This window comes from Furipterus horrens, unplaced genomic scaffold (assembly GCF_987537825.1).
Source record: "Furipterus horrens unplaced genomic scaffold, mFurHor1.1.pri manual_scaffold_9, whole genome shotgun sequence".
Lineage (NCBI taxonomy): Eukaryota > Metazoa > Chordata > Mammalia > Chiroptera > Furipteridae > Furipterus > Furipterus horrens.
Genome location: NW_028327179.1, coordinates 98,098,264 through 98,111,962, shown reverse-complemented (window position 1 = coordinate 98,111,962; position 13,699 = coordinate 98,098,264). Strand labels below are relative to the sequence as shown.

General features: G+C 39.6%; 1 protein-coding gene across 1 annotated transcript in view; it reads right to left on the bottom strand.

Moving 5' to 3' along the window:
• CNTNAP2 (contactin associated protein 2) overlaps positions 1-13,699 on the bottom strand; it is a 1,071,500-nt gene that overhangs the window by 1,004,608 nt on the left and 53,193 nt on the right. Inside the window, exon 2 of the mRNA XM_090286919.1 lies at positions 11,901-12,094. Within this exon, the coding sequence (XP_090143045.1) occupies positions 11,901-12,094 (194 nt within the window). The remainder of the gene's footprint in view (positions 1-11,900; positions 12,095-13,699) is intronic.

Genomic DNA, 13,699 nt, shown 5'->3' with positions numbered 1-13,699 from the left:
CAGAGATATCCGATCTTAGTCAACATGCCTGACACCTACGCACTGCAATGGCATCAGTGGACAAACAGAACGGATTCTATTAAATACCCACAGATGTTCTGTAATTTAGGGGAAGATTAACATCTACTTTTCAGTAAGGGTTGAGTGTGCATGCATGTGTATTTTACTTCATTATCAGTTACCCCAACTCCAAACAGAAAATAACTATCTGAATAATGAATTCTTTGGCCTTTGACTTTAGAGTTGTTAAAAAATTGACACAATTGCTTATTTCAAGGAAAGCTAAAATGCAATATCCTATCACTATTCCAATAATAAAATTGTCAAATTATAGATATTTAATCATACACTGGCCATTTTATATAGTAAGTCATGTGACAAAACCCTTGTAGATCTTTTCTGGTATCACAATCATAAAATCCTTTCAAAGGACCTGGAAACTTCTGTATTTTGTTGGGTTCTGTTATCAAATACTCCTTTGTGTCAGGCTATCGTAAGCAGCCTGCATAACTTTAGGATTAAGTCACGGTCTTTTTCTGTTGCTCTCAGGCTGTCCCACCCTGCTCTACTTTCTAATTTGTATACTCTAATGCAACTGAAAAACATTACACCATTTTAATAACCTCAATACGTTAGCAATTAAATCACAAGATCCAACTGGACCAAGCTGTTTTATCTTTGAGAGAGCTCTTTTCTTGGTTGACAGAAGAAAGGTCTAGAATTGTTTAAAATATATGTTTTAATATGTAACATTATCTCAAAGACTTCAATGATGTTCACAGTGCCAACTTGTGTTTAATTCAGAATAAACTGCTTTGTGAGGTTTCAAACTTGCATATTTTTTAAAGGCCAGATATTTTTCATCGAGTGAGGCAAGGGGTTTATTAAAAAAAAAAAAAGATAAAAAAAATATCTTTGGCTCATCTGCCACCCAAGAGAGAATAATTATGGAAATGTCTCTTTGAAGTCTTGCTTGTAAATAAATGAATGCAGAGAGTCATGTGTAATTAGTCATCAACCAGTCCCTCATGATTTGACCCAGGCGTATTTCCTGAGTTCATGGTGATAAACAACTCCTCATAGAAGCTACTGTCTTTCTTATAAAAACTAGTTTGTATTCTTTGTAATGTACGCAATACTACCACTGCCAGTGTGGCAATTAGGTTTTAATGCTGTAATTTTATAAAGTACTTTCTAGTACTTAGGTATTATGTGTTGAATTATGTCCAACTACAATTCATATGTTGAGGTCTTAACCCGCAGTACTTCAGAACATTATCTTATTTGGAAATGGGGTCACTGTATATGTATTATAAATAGTTAAAATGAGGTCACACTGGAGAGATTGGGCCCCTCACCCAATATGACTGGTATCTTTACAAAAAGAATGGTACGGTATATCTGACATACCATCACATATATGGGCAGCACATTACAGTTAAGATGTGGTGATCACCAAGTTTCCTGTAGAATGTGAACAGGAGAACCCTGGTGGTGAAGCCCACAGGGTAATTAGTTAGACAGTCCAGGTTTCAAACCCCAGCTCCACTGTTAAGTCATCACATGCTCCAAGGAATGCACTACCTCCTCTAATCCTTAATTTCTCTATCTATAGAATGGGCTTCATCATCATCATCATCATCATCATCATCATCTACATTACTGCATTTTAGTTATTTTGAAGATTAAATGAGTTAATGTATACCAAACACTTGATGAACACTCAATAAATGCTGGTTGACTGTTATTACTTATTAATTGGTCCAGGAAGATTTTTCTGACCAGCTCTGCTACATCACAAGAGAGAGCTTCCACAGACTCCACTACAGCTTCACATTAATAGGATTATAAACCATGTTGATGTCAATTATAATAGACCCACTGTCTCATCAAAACACGTCAGTGAAATTCCTGGGAGAAGCACAGCTGTGTATCTCAAAAAGCCTTTTCATTTGGAATCACGATATAATTTTCTAGCCACAGAAGTCTCTGCTTCACTCCTTTTCCAGACTTCTGAAAGGCACCGAGGGGAGCTGAGGGATCCGTTCAGACTGGCTATCTGCTGTTCATCTTTTAGTCAGAATGATAACACAGAATATGATTAAACTAGTTTATTCAAGCAAACTAAATGTATTTGCCAAGACATTTTAACATCCTATTAGTGCCTTCTCAAAGTCAACATTGACTAAATTAGTTACTGGGCTAAATTGTGTATGTAAGTGACATACAAACTGCGGATATCATCCCAGTCATGAGGCACACAGCATACAGAAAATTGCATGAGATAGCCAGACTTTTGTGTACAGTGACTGTCCTTATAATTAATTTTATTATCCTCAAGGATAGATCTATCAGCTCCTTACCTGATGTCTTTAAATCATTAACCATTACCATGGTTCAGTGTTCACTGTCTCTAAGGTTGGACCAGAGTTTTGATATTTGAAGTCCAACTCATGGACATGCTATCTGGTTCTGTAAGTATTGTGTATTCAGTCAAATGGCTGCCATTTAGTCAAAATAAGAAAGTGATCTTTATTGTAATGGGGCTGCTTGCTAAACCAAAATTAGATATTTGGCTCCATGCTGAGTACTGGGGTCAGGACCCCTGAAGTTGTGGCTCGGATTTAAGTAAGAGTATGTCTCTCAGCTTCAGCCCATTTATCTTCTGAATGCGGTACTTCGATTCAATTGTACTCTCTTAAGCATCTATTATGTGCTTGGCCGTGAACTCCGTACTGTGAGTATTTCAGGGATGTGCCCTGGAAGACTGCATGAGCTCCAAACTTCTTCCAAAGTTGGATTATCGCACGTATAACTTAAACATTACTGATTTAAAGGATAGCATTGCAGAATTTTAACGGAAGGTCAGATTTTTATTCGCAGGTTTGTAATAAGAACTTGGGAAAGACAGTGTTATTTGTAGCATCTCACTACCCATTCCTACCTATTTCAGTAGAAGATCTATCTGCGGGCATGACTTCCTGCTCCTCTTCTCTGCAAGACCAACTCCTTACCTACTTAGCCAACAATACCTAGTTCCTCAAGAAGCCTTTGCTGACCGCGACCTTCAATCACTCTGAACAAGCTGTTTTTCTGCGTGTCCCCAGAAGAACCTGTGCAACCCTCTGTCCATTAGGGTACAGGCCGTCAGACACTATAATTGTAAATGTATATGGTTAGGATTGCCACTCTATTTTTTTGCCCCCCAGAAAGCAGTAACTATGTGTGTTGATCTTCAACCCCCCAGTAAATGGTAAACGCTCAGTAAGTGCCTGCTTGTCAAAATGTATTCCCTTTTCGTAAGTCGGTATACAATTTGCATTGTGACTTCTAATCCTTCTAATTGCGCGCTGTATTTGGAGACACAGGACAATTCTCATTCCCTTTTCTCAAAAAAACATTCTATCCTTGACATGTATATGAATCATCTGTGAATGCTGTTAAAATGCAGATTCTTGCACAGCCTGTGTGGCTCAATTGGTTGGACATCGTCCCATGAACCAAAGGGCTGCGAGTTCAATACCAGAGGGGGCACATGTATGGGGCTGCGGATTTGGTCCACTGGGCGCGTACAAGAGGCAACCAACCGATGTTCCCCTCTCCCATTCATGTTTCTCTCCCTTTCTCCCCCCTTTTCCCTTTCTCTAAAACAAGAGAATATGTAGATTCTGATTTGAAAAGTACGGGGTGGTCTCCGACATTCTGCATTTCTCACGAGCTCCCAGGGATTGCTGATGCTGCCAGCCCACAGACACGCTCTGAGTATCTACGTTCAGAGGGGCCCCTCACTCCATCTGCAGGCTTTCTACCTTCGTGGCTAACCAGCATACTGCCCTCCTTATCCACGGTTCCACTTTCTGTGGTTTCAGTTACCCACGGTCAACCGTGGGCTGAAATGTTAAATGAAAAATAACAGCAATAAACAATTCATAATTTTCAAACTGTGCACCATTTCAAGGAGCATGATAAAATCTCATGCTTTCCCACTCAGTCTCATCCAGGCCGTGAACTATCCAGACACAGTTTATCCTGCAATATGCATGGGACTCCATGTGACAATGCATAGGACCATGACTCAAGTGTCATAATTAAATTAGCATTCCCAGTTATACTTGGAAATTAGTTATTAGTCATTTCAGGATAAGTCGTAATGCAACTCACATGCCAATGCATTACTACAGAAAAGTTATTGTAGAGTGAAAATAGTAGGCTAGTTTGAATTTTTAAGGACAGATCCAATACAATATACTATAGCAATGCATCTGGAAGTCTCACATTAATAAAATATGATAATGGTGTGCTTAATATGTGGCAGGCATGTTTCTAAGCTCTTCACGTGGTACCTGCAATCTTTGTTGACGGAGGCATTATGGGAGTGAAGTATACTGTTCCTAATTGCATTGGCTAGATGAGGAAACTTAGGCACAGAAAGCTTAAGGGATCTACCCACAGTTACAGTTCACAGTATGCGAACTAAGTGTGATGATGGGCCTATGTGATCTGATCCCAGAGTGCACTGCTTCTCAGGGGCCTGTAGCCACCCCACAGCCTGGTTTTCCTGCTCTAAATTCCCCCAGGTAGGTTTACTTGTATTCCTCTAACTTCCGCTAAGTTACTAGCTGGGCAGAGATGTGCATCTTCAATGAAGGAATTAATACTTTATTCCAAATATTTGTAGGTACCTATCTATCAGCACTTGGTAGTCGTTTGCATTCACTTTAACTCCTTTAGCTTCATGTCACCTAAATCCAATGATGTTCTGCTAAGAAAAATATTAGCTTCTCCATTATTTGAGTCCAGAGTAAAATAAGCTCTTGACAATATCATGATTCTTACTGTGAGCTTTTCCTTTTCCAGAGAGCTTGCCAAGCAATCAAAGACACTTAAACATTTTAGAACAATGATTGCATATATCCTATTTTATCTCTGATGAAAAATGCACTGGACTGTGAACAATTAGATACTATATTTTATTGCCTCTAAGAAACCTTATCATATAACATTAATCATTTTTCTTTACCTAACAGTGTGTGCCAACAACATAGTCTCTATTATTAATAACATCTTATTTTTATCTTCCAAATTTCTGGAAAAAAATTGAACACATGACCGTGTTGGTTAGAATGCTTCTATGCATTTTTTTTTTATGTTTAGAATGTTGAATGGCTCACAGATTGACACAAGACATAATCTCATGACCTCTTAAAATGAGAATCTCACAACACAAATGTGTATTTAGAAAGGTGGTCAAAATTCAGGAGTAGGGACATTCCAGTGTATGCAAAAGGATCTGGAATATCCTTTCAACTTATTAAAATTCATGAGACTGTTAAAATATCAACCAGCCCAAGAGAGGTGCAAACAGAAAAATCTATTTCAGAGAAATAAAAAGCTTATAATAAATTCAGCTTGGAAATTATTTTCATCTATAGAAGACCTAAAGATTTTACCCCATTTATGCCAAGGGTCATTTTAGAAAGGGTTTAATGCCAACTACTCTGATGTGTTCTATTTCTCAATAAGCTATTGATGAAATTATTTTGAATGTGCCTGCCAGTGGCTTTCCCAAATGACCGATGGCAGCCACGTGCAGTTGTACACACAAACAAGCAAGGAAAATTCCTGTCGATAGCCAAAAACTATTCCCTCAGTGTCCTAGGTGAGGCAGAAGATGTTACTATCTGATGGAAGATATATGGGGGACTTCCCTAATTTCATACGCAGGCAAAAATCCTCGATCTGTTTGAAAGAAGCTCAGTACACTATTGGACTGTGAAATGATTACACTTCACATTTCCAACTAGAACATATTTTTAAGTGATTTGGAAAATCAGTACAACTGCTACAATGAATGGCTGAAAGGACAGGACAGAATAATGCATTCATTTAAAATAACATCCCCTTCCACGGCTCATTGGGCACATGACCACCATTATGACAACAGGTAATTTGTTACAAGCGCCACAGAGGCATTTGGCACAGAGCTGGGTTCTCCTGCCCTGCCTCCCAAGCCCAGTCTGAACTCACTCTCTACCAATGGCCACTCCCTACCTGGAAGATGGGCACAGATGTATCACCACCCACCTCCTGCTTTAAGGCATGCTTCCTTCATCGGAAATATCATCCGTGATTTTCAATCATGAGTAAGAGTAAACCCGGGTAGATTGCATCTGGAGAGGGTGGGCTGTTCTCACGGGAAAACCCTACACTTGGTTCATGGAATGCTCCCCAGAGGGGATTGATAACACATGTGTTGCTGAAGCTTCACAGCTTGCAAAGCTTCTTAGAAACCCTCATTGGACTTTCCCAGTAGGCATTAGCCCCATTTCTCAGATTAGGAATTTGAGACGCAAAGGGACTTCTTTGAGTTTCTAAACCAAATAAATGAGACTAGACGCTTGAATTCAGACTTGTAAAAGCATGTCTTGGCTTTCACTTGCCAAACACCTGGTTGGTTATAGGCAAATCTGGAAAGATGTTTTGGGAACTTTTATTATGCAAATATTGGCCAATTGGATCTTTAATTAAAAAGAAAGTAGAGAACACATTGCTCCAGTTATTGATTTGATATTCAGAAAATCAAATAATATGCCAAATTAATCTATTAACTACTGTTTGCTTTTCAGATGTTTTAAATGTTTCAAATTTCTTAAAATCAATTAAGTTTTGTGTCTCTGTGTGTGTGTGTGTGTGTGTGGAGAAAGCATGTAAGTGACAGAGATTCAGGTTTTTCACACGTCTAGCAAATTAATACTCTCTTTAACATTGCTTAAGAGCAGCGGTTCTCAACCTGGGGGTCGCGACCCCTTTGGGGGTCGAACGACCCTTTCACAGGGGTCGTCTAAGACCATTGGAAAACAGATATATAATTACATATTGTTTTTGTGATTAATCACTATGCTTTAATTATGTTCCATTTGTAACAATGAAAATACATCCTGCCTATCAGATATTTACAGTACGATTTATAACAGTAGCAAAATTACAGTTATGAAGTAGCAACGAAAATGATTTTATGGTTGGGGGTCCCCACAACATGAGGAACTGTATTAAAGGGTTGCGGCCTTAGGAGGGTTGAGAACCACTGGCTTAGAGAATATGAACTTACTTATTCCTATATTATCAATGAGTATCTAACCATGCCATCAAATATAATAAAACATTTCTGTTTTCTGGATTCTCCATCTACTGCACCTAGTGGTACTGATCACAGTCTGATACCTGCCTACCATTAACAAAGGGATCAAAACCCTTTTAAAAAATAATTCAGAATATATACTTTTTTTGTCATTTTTAAGGAAAATTTTAAAAAGCAATATATGTTTATGCTGCAGGAAAATTTGTAGTATGTTACTATCCTACAAAATAGCAGTGGTATATGAAGAAGGTATTCACTATTAATACTACAATTTTCTATTTTGGCTCCAAATAATCTGTATTCAAAAACCAGTCATTGTATTCCCCAAGCAAAACTAAATGCAGCCCCTTAGCAAAAACCTGCTGGAATTCTTACTTAATGTGAGGTTGAATGGAATATTGCTGACAAGTGCTTACAAAGAATATTTCCCCCGGTTCCAACGGCTCATACTTTGGAAACCTGAAAACACGTCAAGAAAAGTATGCAAATTATAGAGTTTTTGGAATATGTAAATGTAATAGATAGGCGTGTTAATTTTACTGACGTGCACACATTATCCTTTTATATTGCGAAGGAAACTCTAAATACAAGACCTTGGCATTGTGGATAAAGTATAAAGAATTCTATTATGCTTAGTGTTATCAAGGAGGAACAAGAAGGTCCGGCTACTTTAGCACATTTAGCAACTCACATCTTTGAGGATTAAATATTCAGATGACCCGTTTTCAGGAATATTTTCAGGAGGCCATTGTCCTGCCACGGGCAGATTCCAAAGTCAGACCTCCGACTTCAGAAGTCCTAGGGCACCGTCATAATTTCTCATCTACATGAGCTGTTCTCATTTATTTTCACATATTATGCAAAGGTCAGAAAGTAATTCAGAAGCTCCAGATGGGCATTTAATGAGAATATTCTAATAACATTAGTTATGTCATTCATTTCTCCTGCAATCGTAGAAAGAATGACCATTGACGTTTGTTAAAAACAATACTCAAGTGATTGAGTTTACATTACGTGGCGTTCTTCTCTGTCATCCATCATTGTAGGAATGGATAACAGGAAAAGCGACCTCAAAAGAGCATCAATTTTAAAATCTTTTGACCACATGAAGCTTTACTTAAGATGCTGTCCATCTAAAAGCCATCCAATCTTTCCTATGTCAGAAATCCCTTTTATTTCATTACAATATACATCATGTTAAACAGTATTTGGATGAAAAGAAAACCCAGTGTTAATAACCTTCTTTAATTAACTTAAGCCAAAGTGCATTATTTGCTGAGATGTATGAATGCGGCATTTTAATCACCTAATGCATGTTAAGATATATATTATAAAGTTCTCTGGAATTTTTAGAAAACAATGAATTTTATCATTTCGAATACATCAAAACTATAGACCACTTTCACATTAGCAGCATTAAAAGTTTTCTATTATAGATTACTAAAAGGAACGTAATTGTTATGCTGCCAAGAGGGTCCAAATCACCTGGGAGAGCTCATCCTGCTTAGCGCTTGGAATGCATGTCTCTGTATTTAGTCAGCACGGACTTATCCCGAATGGCTTCGCATCAGACAGATGAATTAAGAGCTCAGGCCGGGCTGCGTTTCAGCCACTTCTGCATCCCCCCCTTAGCACAGTGGGATAGGACAGGCCTGGTACTCTCTCCATCCGTCGCGAGAGAAAAACTCCACAGAAACGGAAAAGCAAAAGAAGCTGCGGAGTACAGCTTACCGCCTCTCGAACAATTTTATCAACATGCTAATCTGGTTTTAGGTCGGAATCCTCAGCGGGTTAGAAAATAATGAGAATTTGGCAGGAAAAGCTTCTGATCTGAGAGCCCTAATTGTCTGCTTTCAGTTGACTGGTTGGTTGGTTGGTTAGTCCAACTCTCTCTCTCTCTCTCTCTCTCTCTCTCTCTCTCTGTGTGTGTCTCTCCTAAACTTAAAAAAAGACTTCCTCATTTTCTACTCTATTGTTGTTTATCACAATAGTGTTCCTCCATCCATTCCCTGCCCACAGGCCCAAATCCAATCTAAGCCACGGTTCTCAGGGTTGGCTGCGTATTATTAGTATGACCTCTGGCCTTGAAGATCTCAGCATCCAGGCTGCATCTTAGACAAACGCAATCCAACATCCGGAGGTGCGACCCAACGTCCCTATGTTTTAAAGCCTTCTACGTTATTCCACTGTGGATGCAGGGTTGAAAAGCACTTTCTCTATAAATTACGGTTGAGGCTTTGAATTATCTTAATTGTGAGATGAAAGCTCTGCAGAAAGAAACGTTTTCCCCACTATTTGCTTCCTACACCTTACACACCCCAATATGCAAATGTTCTCGCCATACCAGCTTGGCTTGAGAGAAGTTATTTCTAAGGGATTATTCTGGCATCCCGTTTTTTCTTATTCTCAGGACATTATATCCTTATGTCCCATGACTGTTGCAGGTTGCCGTGGAAATGACCACCTACCTGAGCCAGCGGAACCACAGAACCAGCTAAAACTGGCCCTATCCTGCTTCTCACAAGATACTACACTGAGTTGCTTTTCAGAGAAAACAGGCCAAAACCACAAGCCACGCAGCTGAGCCACATGTAGAGGCAAGAACTTGGACCTCGGGTTGTACCGAGACCCGAAGCCTTGTCCCTGCCACGGAACCAGAGGACCGGGGCATGACTGCAACTGAACGCGGGAACCCCTTCCGAAGAGAAGGGCCCATTGCCCAGGGAGATCAGTGCGGAGCCCCTGCCCGCATCTTCCACAAAAGCCAACTTCCAAAGCTCTGCCATCCCCGCCTTCCCGCCAGCACTTCTGCATACCAGCCTGGTCGCCCCGATCCTGGATCGGGGAGGCAGACCTGGGCTTTGCCTCCTGCTCCTTGAGGGCCAGCTTAGCAACAGAAGTTTTCCTTTTATCAGAAGCCGGTGCCATAGCAATGGCTCCTTCATGCCTCAGGCCCTTGCTCCAAACTCGGGCCACCACGGAAATTACTTGAGGACTCTTAAAGTATAAATTCGCGAAGTGTGGTTCTGATCAGGTTAAAACTCCCAAGCATTGTGCCTAATACTGTGAAGAACACAATTTAAAATAGAATTTCCTCCCCCTTCTCTTCCTCCTCCTTTTTCTTGTTTAATATTGATGGCTTCACTTGACTTCGGTTATGGCTGCTTTTAAAAATAACGAAACTCAACTAGATCTCCCAACATTTAGTATTTTAAAATAATTTATTCAAGTGTTATAAATACACATAATTTTCCAATGTAATTGAAATATTTTACGAGGAAGGGGATTAAACTTTTTAGTTGTTTTTTTTTTTTTCTCATAATAAAAGAAATGAGTACAGGTCTGTAATAAGGGTTACAACCCCTATTACAATATGGAAAATTTCTTACTATATATTACTGTTCCTACTCCTTTAGATTTTTTTGTCATAATATCAATATTTTACTCACGTTGAAGATGTCTGTCTTTAAATATGTTATCAATATCATTCATGCAATTTCTACTTAGATGATTCCGATTTCCAGGGTGTGCGTGGAAACTCTATTCTTTCCAGCCCCCGCAGGGCATTCGGATTGACAGCCTACGCTGAGGCCCCCGCCCAAAACCTGGATCAAAATTGCAGTCTGAAGAAATGGTTTCTTCAGTCAACAAGAATTGATAGATAGGTAGATCAAATACATAGCGTCTCTGAATGTTTTTAATAGATACATATTAACAAGTGTATATATATCATAGTGAAGGCCAGGACAATTTTAAAATATTTAAATGCGGCCTGGCTGAGTAGCTCAGTTGGAGCATCGTGCCCGTACGCCATGGTTGTGAGGCTGATCCCCAGTCAGGGCACAGACAAGGAACAACCAGTGATGCATCAGGAAGTTGAAGAACAAACCCATGTTTCTCTGTCTGTCTTTCATGAGTAAATTTAAATAAATATAAATTTAAAGATATATACTTAAAAATGCTTGGGGTGGGGATGGTGTCTGATGTGCTCCAGATCTATGGCTGGTCTTCCATTTTCTCCTATTTTAAAAGAAAACCATATGTACCTCTTACTTTTCTCAAGTTACTGAGAAATGTCAGTAGCTTGAACAGGCTTGGGTTGAGACAAGACAGGAAACAGGACTGGCTTCCGGCAAGAAGTGCCCATCAGCAGGGCTAAGTCAACCCCGCTGGCAATAGACTTTGTCACATGAGGCAAGGACGTGGGAGTAAGAAATGGAAACCCATGTCAGGACATTTTTTTCATTCTATGTGTTAGCTCATGGTTCAGGATTTGGGTACAATGTGTGCCATTTCAGATAGGCATTCAAGATAAAAATATAGTAACTTGAAAGATTGCATTTAAAGAAATCATAGTGTTCTATCACCTTTAAATTATTTACCTAATAATTATCGTTTAGGTTTCGACGCAGTTTTATGGGGAGGCTTTGCTTGCTGAGAAATATACCAGAACTTGGACAAGAGGACGCGTCCACTTTGAAACGATAAGAGCTTCCCACCTCTATGACAAAGGCGTGGTGGGGGCGGGCCACACTGGGGTTCGGATCCATGTTCCCACCTCCGTGTGTTTTGCTCACATGTTTTCTCACTGAGCAAGTAGCAGAGAATAATAGCACAAAGAAAAAGGAAAAAAAGCCAGCAAGATGATCCTCCGACCAGGCCACACCCAAACCCTCTCCCCCTTCCCAGGCTGCACCCGGGCAGGGAGGAGCCGGCATCTGCAACGCAATTCCGTGTCTTTGCCTTTCGGACAGTGACTCACCCAGATGTTCCCGTCCTGATGATAGGGTTTCCAGTTCCTCCCAGTGTCACTGTAGAGCATGCGGTATTGGGTCACCCAGTCTGAGCTGCTGTATCGCCCCTGGGTTGCGATGGCACTGATCTGCTTCCGATTTCCAAAGTCAACCTGAAGCCACTGGTAATGGTCACTGTCTGATGGAGACCATCCCCCAGCACCTGACCAAGGTAGAGACAAAAGAGGAAAAGAGATATTTAAACTTCTGTAACCGACAATGGATTATTTTTCGTTTTTTAGTTGGCCTTGGCAATGCTGTATTTCACATAGATAGTATGAAATGTACTTTAGAGATGCCACTGGGATGTCCACTAATCTTCTTCCAGCTGGGTTACACTGATACTTTAACCTCTTTATGGTGTAATTATGCACTCATTTTCTCCTGAGCAAATGTCTTCATAATTCCTCAATTAGATCTTATTAGTGCATGTCAAAGTCTAATTGGCTGAGGGTTGATCAATTTACCATGAAATTTTCAACTAAAAAATCACTGGAAAAAATAAGTAACAACCTGTTCATTCTGCATATAAGGTTTTATCTTTCGGTAGATTATTAATGAAACAAAAAGTAATTATACACAACTCTAAAATATATTTTGCTGTCAAAAGTTCAGAGTTCAGCCCTGGCTGGTGTGGCTCAGTGGATTGAGCACTGGCCTGTGAACCAAAGGATCGCCGGTTCGATTCCCAGTGGAGGCACAGGCCTGGGTGGCTAGTCCAGATCCCCAGTCGGGGGCAGATGAGAGGCAACCACACAGTGATGTTTCTCTCCCTCTCTTTCTCCATCCCTTCCCCTCTCTCTAAAAAGTAATAAATAAAATCTTAAAAAAAAAGAAAAAACAAGTTCAGAGTTCAAAGAATGCTAGTTTTTTAAGATGAAGCCTAATCCTACATCAAGCCCTTACACCCATGAGAACTAAGGTATAGAGTAAATTAGGCGATATGTTCACTAACACTTAAGAGATACACAACCAACATTTCTAGGAAAATATTTTGAGTTACTAAATAAAACAAAATACTTTTGGCAAAATATAATAAATGACTGGCAAATAATAAGAATGCAAAAATATCTGTTAAAAAAACAGCACTAATATAGAACAAAAATCTCCTAATTTATACCACTATGTCAAATAACTATGGTCACACATAAATACATTACAGAAAACATGGCATAATACTTAGTGCTAACAGATAATGTAATTTTTTGAGTGAGTTTGGCTGCTAATGGGAGTAAATAAGAGAAAACTGTTCAATAAATTCTCCCATGCACAGTAGACCAAAACATATGCATCACTTTTCAGATAAGAAATTTAAAGGCTGACAATAAAATAATTTATTCAATGAGGACCGTGCTAATAAAAATCATTTTGTAAAATCATCACAGGTATTTCATTCATTTGATGATATTTATATGGTTTATTTCTGCTTTCCGCTTTGATAGAATAGCTCTCCCACCACAAAAAGTTACAAACCTGACAAAATATGAAAAGTTGCCCTTTTAGGGAATTGGATAACAGGTGGTGCAAGGCGCCTGATCCCTGAGAGAAGATGAGCAAATGGGATGAGCCCTGCCAGCTTCCTGGCTTTCTGCCCAGTTCATGTTCCAGATCACGGCACAGGGACCAGTATCCCAAACAGAAGCAGCAGGATCATTGAGATGGAGACAACTCAGAATGAAAGCTTCTGAGGAAAATAATACATAGAACAGCATCAGAGAGGAGGCAGAGGTGCAGAGAAAGAGCTGTATCAATCGACACAGGGTCGCCA